Raw genomic sequence first — 20,286 nt, forward strand, 5'->3', positions numbered from 1 at the left:
GAAAAGTAAAATAAAAACAAAGAGAAAAAAATATGGTCTAGTATCCTAGAATAGTCATTAACTAATGTTAACTACCACAAAACAATCAAAACAAAGCCATCCCCGGCAACATCGCCAAATTTGATGAGAAACGTTTTTCACGCATCCATCAAGTATCAAATTACAGTACAGTGTTAAGATATCGTTCCACTGGAGATGACTCTTGTAATGTTAGGAATTGATGCAAAGCGGAGTTAAGCAGAAGCTAGAACTATTCTTTTAGAAGCTAGACCTATCGATAATGAGTTGGCTTGATATGATTAGGCTAATAAAAAATAGACAAGTAAAACAAAGGACCGGGACTTGGTTGATTCAAGCTAAGATGCCAAATATTGTACTAAAGATTAGGGAACTAAATCAAGACATAAGGTAAGTGAGATGTACAAAAGTGTCCAAATACCACTCTCGTAGCTATTTGGACTTGCAACCTCACCTTAAACTCCACTCTCGTGGCAATTCAACCCAAGGTTGCCCAAGCAAGAACACAAGGCATAAACTCTCCTTAATACCCGAAATACTCTCGTATTGGGCAATAAGTGTGTGAATGTGTGGCTAGTGTACAAGCTCTACTCTCGTAGCAACAAACACACTCCTAATCAAGCAGGGATCCAACAATTATGCACAAATTCACAACAAACCCAAATCACACAACTAACCCTAGAGCACCCAAATAATCCCCTTTATGCAATACAACTCAAATAGGCATCAATAGCAAGAAATCAAACCAAATCCTAGTCCCAAAACACTTAGCTACTCATAATATAACAATAGATACACAATATTTAAAGAGTAATTGAAAGCATAAATGAAAAGTAAAGAGAAGAGATGAATAAGAAGACTTCTCTATTGAAGCTTTGAAATCCAAGATTTGCAATGTTCTTGAGCTTGAAAATAGAAAGGATCAACAAATCTACACTAATCTAAGCTATTCTAAACTAACCCTAACTAGAGAAATGAAAGGGAAATGAAAGATGTAATGAGAGATATGTTTTGGGGTGGAAAGTGCAGAGGGCTGGCCACGGGTGTGGCCACGGGCGTGGCTTCACCCGTGGCCAGAAATGAAGATCACACTGCCCAGTGGCCACGGGTGTGGCCACGGCCGTGGCCATACCCGTGGCCACCAGGCAGTGATCTGCCTATGCACTGCGACTGTCTTCTAGGTACTTTTTTGTCCTCGAAACATTTGAATTAGCCTTTGGTTGTTGAATCAAAGTTGTAGCCCTTCAAGTTACCTTTCCAATGATATAAAATTCACTTGTTTTGGACATTTCTACGCAGAGATATGATAAAAGAAACCCGAGTAGTGGACGATTTGTGCGGGAATTTCAACTTCTTGCTCTTTTGCTCCACTTTTGCCTTTGTTTGTCCAAATGACCAAGACCACTAAACACACCATAATTTGGCTCTCTAAAAGGTGTTTCCCCCATCTTCATAGCTTCTCATTGACTCCAATTCGCTCTACAAGCATCCGAAATGCCTAAAAAATCACTCAATTCATCTAAATCAGTTTAAAGTACCTACCAGATCCCTGTACTATAGTGTTTTGTTCAATTTAGTCCTTATACTTTTATTTTGTTCAATTTAGTCCCTGTACTTTCAAAAGTGGTGCAATTAAGGACAATAGTTAACGATGTTAATATTATCGTTAACTTAGGTTACGTGGCGTTGATGATATTTATATTCCTACTCATATATTTCTTTATAAATATTTAAAATTTATTATTTTTACCACCGATATATTAAATTAGTATGTCCAAAATAAATAATTACGACCATGTTCGTAATGAGATTTGGACAATTGTCCTTAATTTTATCACTTTTTAAAGTAGACGGACTAAATTGAACAGAATAAAGTTACAAGGACTAAATTGAACAAAACACAATAGTACAGGGACTCCATAGGTACTTTGACCTCTAAATCATCAAGAATTACTCATAAGAACACAAATGAATCAAATGAGGACACTTTGGGCAAAATTATAACAAATAACAAGAAAAATTAGCTTAAATGCAAGGTAAAATTATAAACTTTTTGACTCTTATCAGTGTATATTTGTCATAATAAATTATATAAATAAGAAAATTAATATATATATATATATATATATATATATATATATATATATATATATATATATATATAATAATAATAATAATAATAATAAAAATTAGCAACACCGAGTCGGCCGAGTTAACTCGACTAACTGGGCCGAAATTGATTGAGTCTGCCGAGTTAGGCGCTAGGCGAGTGCCTAGGGGAGAAATTACGTACCACGGCCTAGGGGCGCCTAGCGCCTAGACGGCTCCTAGGTGGGTGCCTAGATCGATTTTTACAACAGTGGTAATAATCAAATCAGTAATTTTTTGGACATTGAGCCATTATATGAGAATGTGCAGTGTGTGAAGATGCAGTGGCGGAGCCACAATGGGGGCAGTGGGGGCACCCCATATAAATTGTATATATACTATATATACCAAGATTTAAATAGGGTTTGGGTTGGCTTGGATGGTAAGGCCCTTGTTTTACCTCCTAATATGAATGAAAGGTTAGCAGTTCAAAACTTGTTAATAGCTTCTTTTTTTTCCATCTACTAAGAGCATCCTTATCAGTTGAGATTATTTCTCAATTATTTGTGGGTCCCAACATCCACCTCATCCTCCACCATCTCATTCAATCACAAAAAACCCTTCTCCACATCAATTTTGAGTTATTTCTCAATTTTTTATGGACCCACTATATTTTAATTATTTCTCTTACCTACTTGGCCCACAAATATACCATACTTTGCAGAAGAAATATTTTTGAAATGGCTCCTTCCCACATCAGCTATTAACTTTGGGTGGAGAGAATTCATGTAGAAATAACTCCTAAATAACTACTAGTGTGGATGCTCTAATATTCTAATATTGCATTTTGTAACTGTGTTTAGTTACCATTTGTTTTTCACTGCTTATGCATTCCACTTAGTTGCCATTTTTTTTTTCATCTACTAATATTAATAATATTCTAATATTGCCCCTTGTAACTGTGTTTAGTTGCCATTTGTTTTTCACTGTTTATGCATTCCATTTAGTTGCCATTTGTTTTTTCACTATTTATGCATTCCATTTGTACTGATATAGTTGTTCAATGGTTATGTTAATTATTAAGGACGAATACATTTGTTGGAAATTCGTTAATGTTAGTTGGCATAGTTGTTTATTTGGAATAATTAGTTAATGTTAGTTAGCATATAGTTGTTTAACAATTTTATTCGTATTTGATATTTTGTATTTTGAACATTTTTTAATTCATTTTACCTTTGTTTTTTTGCCCCCACTCAACGTAAATCCTGGCTGGGGGTGCGCAGATGTAAACGACATTGGAATATAATCAAAAGACTATGCAATGAGCTCAATCAAGAGATTGTTGGCATGAACCAAAGTAGATAATTACAAAGCGATTGCTGTTGGGAGGATTAAAAATGTTGTAGTTGTTGTCAAGTCTTTGTTAATGCATCAATTTGAAATTAATATATACATGTTTTCATAATTCAAGTTGAAAATAAACGGTAGAAAATGACAAAACGTTTATGGTTGAGAGGATAAAAAATGTGGTAGTTGTTGGTAAGTGTTTATCAATGAATATATCAAATACTAAGTGGCTTGTAGTCCACTTGTATTGGGTTGCTCCCCCAAGTGGGAGGTGTAAGGTTCAAGTCTTAGTCGAGCTAGTAGTGAATACCACATAATATAAATAAATAATGAATATATCAAATTGAAATTAATTATTTTATTTGTAGGAATACCATAAATACATTGTCACAGTTCTCTACCCTTCAACATTTTCTTATATAAATTAAAGCCGTTTCTTCCGATTAATTTCTGCGACTATATATATATCAACTGCTCTCTATTCTCTGATTTCTCTCCATTTCTTCCTTTTATTTCTACTTTGATGAAACATCTGTCTTTTTAAACACATTCATCACTTGCAGAGGTAATTAAGTCCTTTCTCAAATATTATATTTTTTCACTAAAATTGTTCCTTTCCTCAGTTTTCTGCTTTCGTATATATATAAACTATACTTGCTTCTGTATTGTAATGTTCATTAGTTTAACGATGGTTAGTGCAGATTTGCTAGGCTATTAATTCATTTGATTCTTTTTATATCTAATTTCAGCTATATGCTATATCTTTGACAAGTTTTCTCAATCAACGTAACTCGAGGTCTTCGATCATATTAAGATCATATCAAAGTTTGTGTACTTATAAGGTAAGTTACATTCTTTAATTTCTGAAATAGTTTTGTTAGTATGAATTGTATGTGACGTTTGGTTTGTAAAATACATTGTGAATGGAATATCATTCTGTATAATAGATCTATTTCAATGTTTGATTCAATTTTTATAGCAAGGAATAGAATTCTATGAAATGAGCTAATTAATGTCTTTGCAATGAGTATAGTCATTCCCAAGCCCCCTTTGTATTATCTATTCTTAATTACCCAATTAAGAATAGCTAATATCTCCCTTTCCAAAAAAAAAAAAAAAAAAGAAAAAGAATAGCTCTCTCTCTCTCTCTCTCTTTCTCTCTCTCTCTAGGGTACACGAATTCTAAACTTAGTATATTTTATTTGTATGTGTTTTATTTTGAATATGGTATTTTCATTATTTAAATGATATTAGTTGGTTCACAAAACACAAAAATATGATTTCTCATATAGTTGCATGTTTATTTATCTTTTGAATCAAACAATAGAATTGTATTCAAATTCTATTCCTTTCTTATTTCATTTCTGTTAGTTTGAATTTCATCAATTCAAATTGAAATCAACCCAAATTTCTTTTTAGTATAGGTTTTACCGTGCTGCATATAAAAACAAACAAATGAAAACAAAAATAAAAATTTTAAAATTTGCCTTCATCCAAGGCAAAAACCATAAATGTCTTAATTTTATGGTTTCTGCCTTCTTTGTATAACAAGTAATAAAAAGATTCAATTCTGATTCATGGTATATTATATTGGTATAACAGTTGTATTCAGATATATATATTTCTTAGTAAAACAAGTAATAAAAAGATTTTTTTTTTGAAGAAAGTAATAAAAAGATTCAATTGACCAAAAAGATAAATTAACGACACAATTAACTAAGTAGTAATAATTACATAAGGGTCAAAGGGATATTTTGCCAATTTTAATTTATTTTATGATTTGATAAATATTCATTATAAACAAATGGAAATAAAGGTATAGTTATACTTAATTAAAGTATATAATTATTATCACAAAATTAAATATGCCCATGCAAAGGTAAACCAATTAAACAATTAAAAATACACAACAAAGTCTCACATCCTATAAAACATTATTCCAATTGAATAAAATACAACATGTAATCACAAGTTGGTCAAATTGTTGACTTAATAATCACAAGATTATAAATTCAATTCTACGTGCTATTAACCTATTGACCTTCTTGGTTTAAACAGATTAGCACAACTATGAAAACCCTAATAAGTTGATTAGCAACCTATTGGACCTTTTTTTTTTTTTGAAAGCAACCCTATGTTTGTTTTAGTTAATCATGAAAATTAAAAGTGGGGTTTGAAAATTTTAAACTTTATTTGTTCTATTTTAAAAGTTAATAATTTTTTTACTTAAAGCAATGAACTATCACATGGAACGTTTAATACTTTTAAACTAAAATGTAATATTTTTTTATGAGTGTATAAAAAAGTATTCAATTTTAACTAAAAAGTATTACACGTCTCACGTGAGAGCGCCTCACGCATGAACACCATAGACATTGGACCAATCCATATAAAATTGTTTTTACCTGCATAAAATCATTGAATTGAATTGAATTTATGAAATATGATGAAATCTACAACAAAATTGAAGGAAAATAAGCTGGGAATGATCGCACAACAGTAAAATTAAAGAAGAATGGTTGAGAATGATTACCGAAGTTTATGTAAAATTTTTATTTCAGATATCTAGATGAACGGCTTAAATCTCACTCCATTTTTTACCAAGTCTTTTGCACTTATCCTAAACCTTGTAGCATATTAACAAAAAGATACATTTATGTTTCATAAAAAGTAAAAACCTCAATATTAATTAATTTATATACCCTCTATGCTAGCGATATACTCTTTTCGTTTCATCATGTACTTAATCTTATAACTTGAGTCACACTTGTGAGAGACTCCGACTTTTAATTTTCCACAATTAGTCATTGACTTTTAATTTGGACAATTTAAACCTTTGACTATTAAAAAGTTTTCAATGTTGGTCCTTTCGTTCCAATGTAGTTAAGTGGACGTTAAAATGAGGTCTAAAACCGTCGTTTAACCCCCATAGCGTATTTTCCAACAAAAAAAAAAGGAAAAGGAAGCGGTTATGACCGTGGCGGAAAAGGAGAGGGAAGAAAGGACGCGTGGGTGATGGGCGGACGCGACTACGAATACGGCGGAGGTGGCGTTGTGAAAGAGCCACCGAGCCTGGTGCCGCCGTCACCACCTCCGGCGAGGAGATAACCCAAGGCGGTGGACGAAGATCTAACATCCATAGCGCATTATACATCATAGTTCTCTTCCATATACGCAATTGATGGAGGTCGCTGCTCACCGGAGATGGAGGTCTTCGGACCTGCTGCCTTCGCCGAGAAGAGGGCCAATCGTCGTTGCTGTTGACGAGAGAGGGAGAGAGGGAGGGAGGAGCGAGAACGAAGGTTCAGCAGCCGTCGCCCACCTGCTACGCCGGAGTTTGCCTTCTGTTGGCCGAGCTCGCCGGAGGAGAAGAAGGCGTTGCAGGATCTGCTATCATCTATGTTTCGCCGGATCCAGTGCCATCTCTGTTTCGCCGGATCTAGTGGCGATGGCTTTGGTGGCCGTTGATGGGGTTGCATCTTGCTGCGAGAGAGAGAGAGATGGTGATGGTGGGTGAAGCCGAGGGAGAGAGAGCAGATAATACAAAGGGGGTATTTTGATTTTAATACGTATATGGAGGAGAACCATGATGAATTATACGCTATGGATGTTAAAAGACTGTTTTAACCCTCATTCTAACGTTCATTTAACAACATTGGAACGAAAGGACCAATATTGAAATTTTTTTGATAATTAAGGGTTTAAATTGTCCAAATTGAAAGTCAAGGACTAATTGTGGAAAATCATGATAGTCAGAGGACTAATGCTAGAATTAACTCAATGTAATACTAACAAGGAAAAAAGTGATTTTTACATAAGATAAAAATGTAAAGTATTACATTTTTCTTTAAAAGTATTATACTTTCCCATACAAGTAATAAATACTTTATTTCTTATTAGTATTATATTTTCCAATACAGTATTACATTTTTTTCTTGACCCAACCTGATCCATAAGAATCTGTGAGATGGTTTCACATAAGTTTTTTCCATCACTTTGTTACTTTGTTTTTTTTTTTTTTAATTATTATGATTGTCCAAAAATTTGAATATATATATATATATATATATATATATATATATATATATATCTAACCAAACCATATAATTGTAGGCAGAATACAACGTATTTGAGATTAGAAAGATGCCAAACATCTCTAACCCATACAATGATAAAGTTGTGGGTTTCAAGAAGGAAGCAGAAACAATCATAAATCACCTTATTTATGGGTCAAAGGAGAGAGAAGTTGTTTTAATTACAGGTATGGGTGGATTGGGAAAGACAACTTTAGGTAGGAGAGTGTATGAGGAGAAAAATGTAGCCAACCACTTTGACAAGAGTGCATGGTGTACAGTTTCTCAAGAATATGATTACAAGGACTTGTTGAACAAAATATACATTCAAGTATGTGATATGGGGATAGAGATTGGCAATGTAGCTGAAGAGCTTCGCAAAACTTTGATGGGAAGGAGATACCTCATAGTGTTGGATGATATTTGGAGTGAGAAAGCATGGGAAGACTTGAATAGAGTTTTTCCCTCATGTGACAATGGAAGTAGAATTGTCGTAACAAGTAGACAAGAAAGTGTGGTTTCTGATGCGAAACATATTTGTCTTCCTTTCTTCACAATTGATGAGAGCTGGGAATTATTGCAAGTGAAGTTATTTAAAGGGAAGGGATGTCCCAAAGAGCTTGAAAGTATTGGCAAAGAAATATCTAAAAAGTGTGGGGGGCTACCGTTGGTAGTTGGTTTGGTAGCCGGGCTTCTAGGAGGAGTTGAAGAGAGTGAGCAAATGTGGCAAGAATTTTTTCTTACTTTAAACTCATGTGCTGGGTTTAGGGAGGGAATACAGAGCAATGATGCGATAAAACTTAGTTACCACCATTTATCATATAATTTGAAACATTGCTTACTTTACTTTGCATCATTTCCAGAGGATGAAACAATTGAAGTTTTCTATCTAACAAAACTATGGATATCTGAAGGGTTCATAGACATTAAGAAGGAGGAGAGAGTAGAAGACACGGCAGAGTATTGCTTGAACCATCTGGTTGGCAGTAACTTAGTAATGGTTTCTGAAAGGAAGTACGATGGTGGCATCTTATCATGCGTTGTTCATGATTTGGTACATGATTTTTGCTTAGCCAAAGTTAAAGAGGAAAATTTCTTGCACATAATTAAGATGGAAGATAAGTTGAATCCAACTCTGGAATTTACTCCGCACCGAATATCTTTCCATAGATATGGTTATAATGATGAGATTCCTAATGAATTGGTACCATGGAATTCTTCTATCCACACACTTTTGGGTTACCCAAAGGTGAAATTCATATACAGTGGTGCAATGGTTTATAATGGCTCATGGGTTGCCAAAAAATTTGAACATCTCACAATTTTGGATTTAGAGTTTATTGTTGTGGATAAAGTAATTTTATCTGAAATTAACTCACTAATTCATCTAAGATACCTAGCTCTCTGTCTATGTGGATGTGGTTCTGTCTCACCATTGTCATTGAAGAATCTTGAGGGTCTCATAACATTAAAGTTGACTTCAGGCAACGATTTGCATTTGCCAAAATATTTTTGGAATATGAAAAGTTTGAGGCATATGATTATCCACCACTATTTTTGTGATTCATGCCCAAAAGTACCAACTCCAGTTATTGAAACAAATTCTGGTTTAGAAGTCTTAGATTTGAAAACTTCTTTGAGTACAAGGGATGGGCATTTATTGAGGAAGTTTCCCCATCTCAAATATTTGAGCTGTCTGGTCCCGCAGTCACGTCCATTTGTTAAAATTCACATTCTCCATCATCTTGAATCTCTTTGGTTATACAATTGTTGTGATGATGATCCACATCATCATGGGAATCCACATTTTCTTAATGATCTTAAACTCAGCAAGTTTTCATCAAGTATTAAGGAAATAAGGTTGGAGGGTATTACTCTTTCGTTGTCAGCAATTTCAATAATTGCACAACTCTCTAATCTTGAGGCTCTAATACTAGCGTGTTGCAAGTTTGAGGAGGGTTCAGAATGGAATGTGGATGAGGAAACTCAATTCCACAAACTAAAATACCTGGAATTAATCCATCTTGATATTAGCATTTGGAATATTTGCAGTGAAGAATCTTTTCCTTGCCTTGAGCAAGTAATTTTGGATTATTGTGAGGAGTTACAGGAAATGCCTTATGCATTGGCAGATATTTTAACATTGAAACTACTCAGTGTGCGTAGCTGCCATAACACTGAAAGTTCAGCGAAGAAAATTGAGGAAGATGCACGAGACATAGGAAATGAGCAACTTAATGTCGAGATTATATCAAGTAAGTGAAATGTGTAGATTTCTGATCTTCAATTCACTCTAATATATATTATAACTATTAGAAAGATGATAATTTGATTTTTAATGATAATAAAAATTATTGTATCTCATAAATTTTTAAAACTTATTTGTTCTAAAGCAATAAGCCAATAATATATATATATATATATATATATATATATATATATATATATATATAGGGAAAGGATCAGGTGCATTTGTTGTTTCCCGTGCGGATGTGCGGTGGATTAATGTGCGTGAGGTTTATACTTAATGTGCGTGAGATTATTACTCAATGTGCTTGAGATTTGTACTTAATGTGCGTCATGTTAATATGCGTGAGTTTTGTACTTAATGTGCCTGAGTATTGTGTTTAATGTGAGTGAGATTTGTGCTTAATATGCGTGAGTATTTCAGAATTACGAGCTCAGAAGGAAGCAGAACAGAAACTCACGCACATTAACGCCCAAGCTTCTTGTTACTTCTTCCTTCAATTTGGCCATGGATTCTGGATTATCAGCTATCTTTAGTGCAGTTGAATGTTTATATAAATGACGCACGCTCAGTAAAATTTGCACAGTAGCTAAGTGTGAATTTTTGTTGTATTATTCCCATAATTCTTAACCACCATAGCCCGCCTCTGCATCATCATCATCAGGGAGGGGGCAAATGGCTACTGGGGATGGGGAAGAAGCTGACATCAATATTTTTTGCTGCATTTTACACATTCACGCACATTAAGTACAAATCTCAGGCACATTAAGCACAACACTCACGCACATTGTGTACAAATTTCACGCACATTAATCCACCGCACATTCGCACGGGAAGCAACAAATGCACCTGATCCTTTCACTATATATATATATATATATATATATATATATATATATATATATATATATATATATATATATATATATATATAAAGAAGAATCAATTGAATGCATTTCTACTTTTGGTGTTGTGCGTGGGGTCCGGCCTACTAAGTTTCTTCATTTGTTTTTCAAAATTATTGACAGGTAATTCAGATACATGGTGTCTAACGAGAAAAGTTTATCAAAATCAGGAACAACGTAGAGGTAACAATTAAGTAAAGAAGTGTGACTGTCAGACTGTGTGAGCAGTAGTAAAGTAGTTTGATGTGTGAACTACGTAATTACAACTTGTTATCACTTTTATACCAGATTAGCAGCCCGTAACAACCTGTGAACTAATATCATCCGATCCATTCATCTAGTCTAGGATGATAAAAAGTTGAAAATTAAATAAAAAAATATCGTAAAATTTTTGTAATTATCATGATTTATTTTGGAAATATTTGATAGTGCATAAATGGATAACTGAGAGTACACTACTATATTAATTATCTCTATGCACTGTCAAGCGTTTTCAAATACACTATCAGTCATTACTAAAATGTCACCCCTTTTTTTTTTTTTTTGAATATATTTCCAGCACTTAGTTATCTTAGATTTATGGATGGGATTAGTCCACAAGTTTTCATGAAACTAATCCGTTTATTTTGTTTGCTACATATATTATGTATACAATCAAACCAGCTCTTTCTTTTTCATTTATTTTTAAAAAATAATTTTTTTCATTTATTTTTAAAAAATAATTTTAATTTCATAAAATTTTGATTTTTTTATGTTTAATAATAATATTTTGGAATAAGGGTCAAATTGACCATCGAACTACACTAGAAAATACAATTAGGCCATTGAACTCGAAAAACATGCAATTAGGTCCCTGGACAACGCAAAATAATGCAATTGAACCCAAAATGACTTGATTACCTGAAGTAGAGATTATTTAATTAAAATAATAATTTCTTATTTATTAACTAATTTAAAAAAAAAAAAAAAAAAACCTAGCGTCTTCGTCGTCTCCAGGCTGCCGGACGAAGAATGAGTCTTCGTCTCCGGCCTGGAGGCGAAGGGACCCCTTCGTCTCCGGCCTGGAGGCGAAGGGACCCCTTCGTCTCCGGCCTGGAGACGAAGGAACCCCTTCGTCTCCGGCCTGGAGACGAAGGAACTCCTTCGTCTCCGGCCTGGAGACGATGGAATCCCTTCGTCTCCTTGCCGGAGAAGAAGGGACGAAGTCTTCGTCCCTTCTTCTCCGGCAAGGAGTCGAAGGTTTTTTTTTTTTTTTTAATAATTTTGTTATTTATAATTATTAATAAAATTAAAAAAAAATATTATTTTAATAAAATAACCTTCACTTTAGGTAAGCAAGTCACTTTTAGATCCAATTGCAATATTTTGCGTTGTTCAGGGACCCAAATGCATGTTTTTTGAGTTCAGTGGCCTAATTGCATTTTTGTGTGTAGTTCGATGGCTTATTTGACCCTTATTCCTAATATTTTTAATAATATAATTTTAAAATATATACATTTTATTGTACAAAATTAAACATGCAATTGCAACCATGCATGCATTTTAGAGCAAAGGTAGAAACATTCTTATTTCATTTTAGCATAATTTTTCTAGCTTTATATTTATACGGTAGAAAATTAAAGCACATTGATCACTATATATATATATATATATATATATATATTCTTTAACTTCTTTTATAAACTTTAGGCATTTTAATCAATTTATTAAAATATTTGAGTGGTCGCCTTTGATTGGGACTGATCATACAGTACATGAACTTAATTCTTAAGTACGTAGTTTGACCAATACTATTACTAGCCAGGCTTAGCTTGTTTGCAAATTGCTTTAAATAATGCATTTCTATCTTCAAACATTTGGTGCGTGGAGTCCTATTAAAACCTCTTGTTTGGTAATATGATTGGCAGAGAGGTGGGCAAGAGAAATGGCTGAGGAGATGGCAACAGAAATGGCTGAGGAGAGGGCAACAGAATTGGCAGAGTGTCAAAGAAATAAACAACTCCACACTCCACTATTAAAATATTGGGGTTCGTTAGTTGTTCTAACTTTAATTTTGTTGTTCTTTTGTTTGTTGTTCCAGTAGTCAGTTGTGTGTGGAATTATTGAACGACGGAAATATTTCAATATCAAGTAGCTAAATAGTTATTTTAAATATCTTTATCCCATCTTGTATTGAACATCTTTCTTCTTTGATATAAATTTCAATTGTTTACCTTCAAAAATTCTCTTTCGAATAAAAATACAATAAAAAGAATTCAAATTTATATATGTTGTAAAAAAATAGCTAAAATGAGGGGTAAATTAAGTTTTCAACTTACACTAAGACTGATAGAATTAATTCGCTCCGCATTTCGCGTCTCCTTTTGCTATCAGATGACGGCACCGCCGGGGGCCGTCGCCCCCCACCACCGCGTTCCTTCGCAGATACACTCTCCAAGGCTTCAGAGGAGTCACCCCTTCGACCGCCAGGCAAATACAAGGGCATGCCAGCGGTCTCTTTCTCGGATCAAGATATTCACCAGTTCTCACTGAAATTCAGATATGCTCTCGTGGGAAAATTTAATTTGCCAGAGGACGATTGGCAATGGCGGAATTACGGAAGGCATTTGATCAGATTGGGTTCGGGGGAGCTTTTTCGCTTGGCCTAATTGATCAGCAACACGTTCTCATCAACTTCGATCAGGAAACCAATTTTCAGCACTGTTGACTACGCAAGCTAGTCATGGTCTATTCGAGGTTCTATGATGCGAGTTTGAATCTGCCCGCTGCACCCCAGAATGAAAAATCGAATGATGCTCCGAACGACCCAATTGTTATGGACTCAGGAAGCTCAGCTTCAATTTTTCAGATCATATCGGAATGGTACTGATTGATGATCACGGCGTCCGGTCCTCATCGCACTCAGATTCCCAACCTGGGCACTTATCGGATGGTGATGATGTGAATCATGCTCAGGAATTATCGGATGGTTTCATTACAGTGACTAAGAAAAAAAGCCGCCCCAGGAAAGATTACTCTGCAAACGTTCCCTCTGCCAGTCTGCCACCACCCGCCTCGCTGCAGGTAAAATCGCGGGAATTTCTTTCTTCCATCGTTTGAAATGAATTTGCTAAGTTGGAATGTCCGGGGTCTGCTATCCTCATGGCGCAGACTCAAACGAATCCTGAGACCGACGTGAGCACGTTAATTTGGTATCAATAATTGAGCCTTTTATCAGTTCTGACCGTCAGGACAGTTTTGTTCGAGAATTCAAATTTTCTAATGGGTTTGCCTCTTTGGAATCGAAGATTTGGATGTTATGGTTAGACTCTATAGAAGTTGAGGTCACCTTAGATTGTGAGCAATTTATTTTTTGTAAAGTTCGATATGTTCCGTGGAAATTCAATTTTTTGATTTTTAGCGGTTTATGCAAAGCACTCCAGAGTGGAGAGATCACAGTTATGGGCACAGCTAGCGACATTGCTCGATGACAGTATGCCCATTCTTCTTGGAGGAGACTTTAATGTAATTTCGAGTATCACTGGATACAGGGGTAATGTTGTTCCAGAACCAGCAAGCATCTCGGATTTCTTAGACTTCATAAATGGCAATTATTTAATAGATTTGGATAGGTGACGGATATATTGGGAATCGACCAGAGGGCGGGAAGCAAGAACGGGTCCCGGGGCGGCGCCACGTACCCGCCCCGGCCGAGGCCTCGCCACGTGGCCCCCGCACGGGCCACGTTGGAGGCCGGACCGACCTCCACATGGGCCCGGGCTGGCCCCCGCAGCGCAGCCCGGTCGCGAGACCGGGCGCGGTCAACTCCAGATCCAATTAACCCCCCCGTTTTAGGGGGAGGCGGTTGGAGGCTTGGCTTCTATAAAAGCCCCCCTCCTTGTCCTAACAAGGGACATGCTATCTACGATCTACTGTTCTTACATACTTTGTCCTAAAATACTATTGTAATAGCCAATTCTACGGCCTTTAATACAATCTACGGTCTCACGGCCTTTGCTATATCGTTCGTATTACTTATCTATTATTCGTATTCTTATTCGGGTTAATTAAGTCGGACCCCCGGTTTAATTAATTTCATCAATAGGATTGGAGGTCAATATACCTGGCATGGGGTTCGAAATTCGGGGCTGGTTTGGAAGAGGCTGGACCGCTTTCTCATGAACCCTTCTATGAGAGACTATTTTTCTAAGATTCGTATTATGATTCTAGCGCGAACTTCATCTGATCACTCACCGATACTTTTAAGTGGATCGAACACGGCCATGTCTTCTCCCAAGCAGTTTCGTTTTAAAACATGTGGATCACTCATTTTGGTTTTAATTAAAGACGTTGTTAAATCAAGTTGGGCACAGCCAGCTGAGGGAGGTGGGATGCGCGTGTAACACCCCGTGTTACGCCCTCTAACCCAAACTAATTATTTAATTACTTACCCTTAAAAGGGAGTTGAATTCCCTTAATTAATTAGGAAGGGTCCACCATAGACCATGGACCCTTATCCCTAAACCAAACCCTTAGTCCTATAAGGATTAGAATAAGTAGATCCCTACCATTCAGACCCTAATTAGGACTCTTAAATATATATATATAAGGACATAGGAGGCACCTAGAATTCACACCACAATAGATTTCACCACACAAGAATTCCCCTATCACCAAACGTAAGAGAAATCAAGAAAAGGAGATCTTAAAGAAAGAACCTTAGTAGCCAAGAGGCTAAGAGGTAACCCTTGTCTCAACAAAACCTATTTTCCTTGCTATAATCTTCGTCTTTGGCTCATTTGATATGCAATTCCATGATTGTGTCTTGATAAGGCTTTTTATGATGATTATGCGATAATCTTGATGTTGATGAGATGATCTTGATGTTTATGTGATCTTGATAATCTTGATATTTATGAGAGGATCTTGATACTTATGTGTTGATCTTGATAATCTTGATGTTCATGATTTTAAAGATGAAAACATGATCTTGTGCTTTAAATATGATTAGAGCCATAGGGTAAATGGTGGATTTTGGGTTATGATACTCTTGGTATGTTTGGGAGGGATTATGCAAGTTCGGGTATTTGGTTTTGATTATGTTTAGAAGTCATGTTAGGATGTATTTAATGTGATTTTTGATTTTAATCCATTACTTGATTACGTGGTGTCGTCGTTTGTGTTTAAATGTGTCTGGACATGGTTTCGGGTTCCACTAAAGATCCCGGGACCAATTTATTACAAAAGAGTCATGGGGGTAGGTGGGGGCAGGGGTTCCCGCCACCTACCCGCTGCCCCAAAGAGGCCGCTGGCAGCGAGCAGCCGGCGGGTGGTCCTCCTCCCGCCGGCCACCCGCTGGTTTTCCCAAGGTGGAATTGGTGGTTTTCCCCGTTTGATGTTTCCCCGTGCCCCGTGGTGTCCCACTGGACCCCGTTTGTTGTGCCTGAGTCTAGTTTGATGTTTCGGGTACCGTTCGTAGGATAAAAGAGTCTTATGTATTGCATGCTAGTCGAATTGGTATCCCGTTGGCCTAGGTGCAAGATGTATGAACCCCTTAGGCATATCTCTAGTAATGTGGTTGACCACGCATAAGTTTTATATACATGTTTTCCCCCTCCTATGTGCTAATGTGGGTTGCATGTGCTTGGCTATGTGTTATGTGTGCATGATACCCCAATTGGTTGCGATTAATTAGCTATACGGGCAGTTGGATGGGTTGAGAACCATCGGCCATTAACCAGGCCGGTTGCGATCGGTTAGGTATATAAATATATATAGGGCTGCGGTCCACCGTTTGGTTGCGATCAAACGGTATAAACGAGCTGCGGTTCATAATCTGGTTGCGATCAGAAATACACACTATTCGGGCTGCGGTCCACCGTTTGGTTGCGATCAAACGTTACTATATGAGCTGCGGTTCATCGATTGCTTACGATCAATCCCCTCGTGCTGCGGTACGAGGCAAGGTGCTTCGGGGTCGTGTCAGAGCTATATGCGCTGACCCTCATGTATGGGCATGCGATTGGTCCTACGGCACCACCAAAATGTGCTTATGTGTTGAGATAATGATTGGATACTGTTATGTTTGATGTGGAATGATCTTGTGAACTTAGGGTGTATGCGAGTATCTTTATATGCGTAATTATGATTGATGAATGTGCCTATTCTTACTTGTTGAGTCTATTCTCGGTTTTAAATTAGAATCTCCTAAGAATATATATCTTCCGGCTTCAAAATGGTTTCTTTATATATATATATATATATATATATATATATATATATATATATATATATATATATATATATATATATATATATACATACCTATATTGTATTTTAACGCGTTGGAGTGGATTACCAACATTATTCGCTGAACAGATATATTTGGCTTTCAAGCACAGACGAGTAGCTCCGGAGCGCGCTAGAGGACCTGAAGCTTAGTTAGTTAGTTTTCTTTTCGGCCTACGTGCCATGATGATGTATTGACAATGTTTTGAGGATATTTAGATAGTATAGCCTGTGCATCTGAATTCTCCAGCTCAGATGTGGCATAGCACCCCAGACACTTATGTTTTGTTATGCCCTGTTTCGAGGTTTAATGACAGTATTGCCTTTATTTCATAAGCATTCAAAGTTTTAAATTTTAGGGGTGTTACAGCGCGCGCTATCATTCAAGTTAAATCGCTAAGCGCCTCAAACAAATCCTCCGAGCATGGAACAAATACACTTTTGGAAATATTTTCGATCGTGTTTAGATTCTGGAATCAAGAGTGACTGAGGCAGAGCGGAATTTTGAGGATTGCCCCACTTCGGAGAATCGGGCTCTGATCTGCTGCACAGGCACCATGCGGGCCTTCTACTAGCGTTGAAACAATAAGAATTGTTTTGGAAACAGAAGGCTCGGGTAAAATGGCTTAAGAACGGAGACACTAACACTCGTTTTTTCCATGGTGTGGTGAAAGACAGGCACCGAAGACAGAAAATTTTTGCAATCGGAGACAATTCCGGCGAACTCCTAACTTCCTGCGAGGCTATTCAAAACGAAGCAGTCACCTTCTTTTCTAAACTATTCTCGGCGGAGAAGTGCTCTGGATTGGAGGCACTACTAAGTTGCCTACCGGATGGTTTCGTCTCTTCCGATGTAACTGCGTTGTCAGCGCCCGTCACCCACAAAGAGGTCAAAGACGCGGTTTGGAAATTGAACCCGGATAGCGCGGCTGGTCCGAACGATTTCTCAGGCTCCTTCTCCAGACATTGTTGGGAAATCGTTCAGGACAATGTCGTTTTGGTGGCTCTGGACTTTTCTGTTGGTTTCTGATTCCTCGGGCTCTGGCTAGCGCCCAGATTGTTCTCATTCCTAAAAAGGCCAATCCTGACAGGTTTGCGGATTTCAGACTAATCTCCCTTTGCACTTTCATTAGCAAGGTTTTCACTAGAGTTCTTTCATCCCGTCTAAATGCAATTATGCCCAAATTGATTTCCAGGGAACAGGCGGGGTTTGTGGGAGGTTAGAGCATTCAAGATAATGTTTTACTGGCTTTTGAATTGTTGCAGCATATTGATAGACGTTGTCGCGACTCCAATGTGGTTATTAAGCTGGATATGATGAAGGCCTTTGATAGGGTTTCATGGCCCTTTCTTAGAGCCGTCCTCGAAAAATTAGGCTTCCCAAACACCTTCATTAATCTTGTCATGCACAATCTGGAGGCAACAAGACTGTCAGTTTTGGTTAACGGAGTTAGCTATGGATTCTTCCAACCTTCGAGGGGTGTGAAACAGGGTGATCCACTTCCACCCCTACTCTTCATCTTGAGCATTGCATATTGCTTTGTAGCTAGGAGATTTGGTTTTATTTTGGAAATATGAAATATTTGGTCTATCCCTGCAGAATTCCAACAATGTGTGAACAACGTGTCACTCCTGGTGGTTGCTCTCCTCACGCATCTCGGCAGCCAATCATTTTGCGACGATAATGTCGTGCCTTTTGCTTTGGTTCCTTTTGCGAGAATACAATGAAAGCATCTATGAAGGATCTCCTTTCTCGACGACGGGCCTAATCAAACGAATAAAACATGAGTCGTTGTTAATCTCTCACACTCGTTCATTTCGCATCCATGGTGCATCGGCTAGCTTTTTGCTTTCTGCAGGTCTGGTTGCTAAGTTTGATGCACCATCGAGGTGATTGTCAGTTTGGGTTAAATGGCTAGCGCCGCCATAAGAAGGTTGAAGCTCAACACGGATGCCCTCTTTTTGCCCGAAGGTGCGGCAGGTGGGGCATGCGTGAGGGACCATCGTGATTACATGGTAGCCGGTCTTTCTTTTAATCTTTCGGCTTCTTCAGCCCTTGAAGCTGAGGCTTTGGCTTTGCACTTTGCTCTTCAATGGTGCGACACTATGGTGATGATTCTTGCTCTTGTGGAGGTGGATTCTTTTGCACTAGTCCATCTGGCATCCTCTTCATCGACGACAACTCCATGGAAGTTTAGGGATGCCATCCTCTGCGCACGTGCTTGCCTCTCATCGTGGGGCTCCTCAATTCGACATGTTTTTAGGGAGGCAAACCAAGTTGCTGATGCCCTTGCGACAGTCGGTCTTAACACTCGCTCAGCCTCTATTTACTGCTCCATTAGCTCTTTGCTTGTAAGTGTAAAGCTGGCTCTCTTGTATGACCTTCGGGGTTTTGCGACCCACCGAGCTATAAGCCTTAAATAAAAGCTCGTTTTCTTATTAAAAAAATAGCTAAAATGACATTTATTAAGTTGACATTTTGAGTACTTGGGATTACTTTTTATTTTAGTCGGATCAAAGCAGATTCAAATTCTCCTAGTTTAGAAGATAAATTTGATATATTATATGATCAAAATGTATAATGATGAATGAATAAGAAATTGATTATATCAAAATGTACCAATTGAGTTTGAAAAAATGGAGTTTGGAAAGGGTTTTAAATAGGTTTTTCCTTATATTGGAAATAGATAGTGTATAAGTTTGCACTAGTATAAATAAACTTTAATTTTTAAAAGAGTTTAAATTGTGTAATATAGAGACTTTTCGGCAATTTATATCATGGACCAGTGTTAGGAACATATGTATTAGGATTTTGATGATACCAATGTAACTTAGAAGTAGACCCCTAACTTTTTGTCATTTATTTTGTTACCTTCGTCTTAGACGAAAGGTACCATAACTCACTGTGTAATTCGTGTTAAGTTAGCGAAATACACGAAACCGAGTTATGATCTTTTGGTTAGGGTTCTTTGAACGAAAGAAGAGCTGATTAAGCAGAACCACATCTCGGATGGACCACGAATGAACAGATCATCCCTTACAATCGAAAGAAGAAACCGAAAGAAATCTTTCAACCAGAGACATCACATCTAAAGTTCTGACTGCCAAAACAATCCATCTTCTCTCAACTCAAGAAGAATGTTGTCAAATGTGTCTGTAACACCCCTAAAATTTAAAACTTTCAAAGCTTATGAAATAAAGGTAGTACTATCATTAAATTCTGAAACAGAGTATACTAAACACAAGAGTTTGGGGTGTTATGTCACATATGAGCTGGAGAACTCAGATTCACAGGCCATTCTATCTAAATATCCTCAAAACAAAGTCAATACATCAATGT

The 20,286-nt window shown here is 36.9% G+C and overlaps 2 protein-coding genes across 2 annotated transcripts in view; both read left to right on the forward strand.

The window, feature by feature from the left end:
- The window catches only part of LOC109179214 (putative late blight resistance protein homolog R1B-14), a 28,148-nt gene extending 15,317 nt beyond the window's left edge, over positions 1-12,831 (forward strand). The window contains exons 2-4 of the mRNA XM_019328773.1: positions 7,888-9,781; positions 10,803-10,862; positions 12,587-12,831. Coding sequence (XP_019184318.1) covers positions 7,915-9,781; positions 10,803-10,862; positions 12,587-12,762 — 2,103 coding nt within the window. The 5' untranslated portion in view covers positions 7,888-7,914 and the 3' untranslated portion in view covers positions 12,763-12,831. The remainder of the gene's footprint in view (positions 1-7,887; positions 9,782-10,802; positions 10,863-12,586) is intronic.
- A 6,026-nt stretch (positions 12,832-18,857) lies between these two features.
- On the forward strand, positions 18,858-19,370 carry LOC109179165. Its single transcript, XM_019328729.1, has one exon. It carries the CDS (start codon positions 18,858-18,860, stop codon positions 19,368-19,370), a length of 513 nt encoding a protein of 170 aa, XP_019184274.1.
- Positions 19,371-20,286: the final 916 nt, after the last annotated feature.

This window comes from Ipomoea nil, unplaced genomic scaffold (genome assembly GCF_001879475.1).
Source record: "Ipomoea nil cultivar Tokyo-kokei standard unplaced genomic scaffold, Asagao_1.1 scaffold0878, whole genome shotgun sequence".
Classification (NCBI taxonomy): Eukaryota; Viridiplantae; Streptophyta; class Magnoliopsida; order Solanales; family Convolvulaceae; genus Ipomoea; species Ipomoea nil.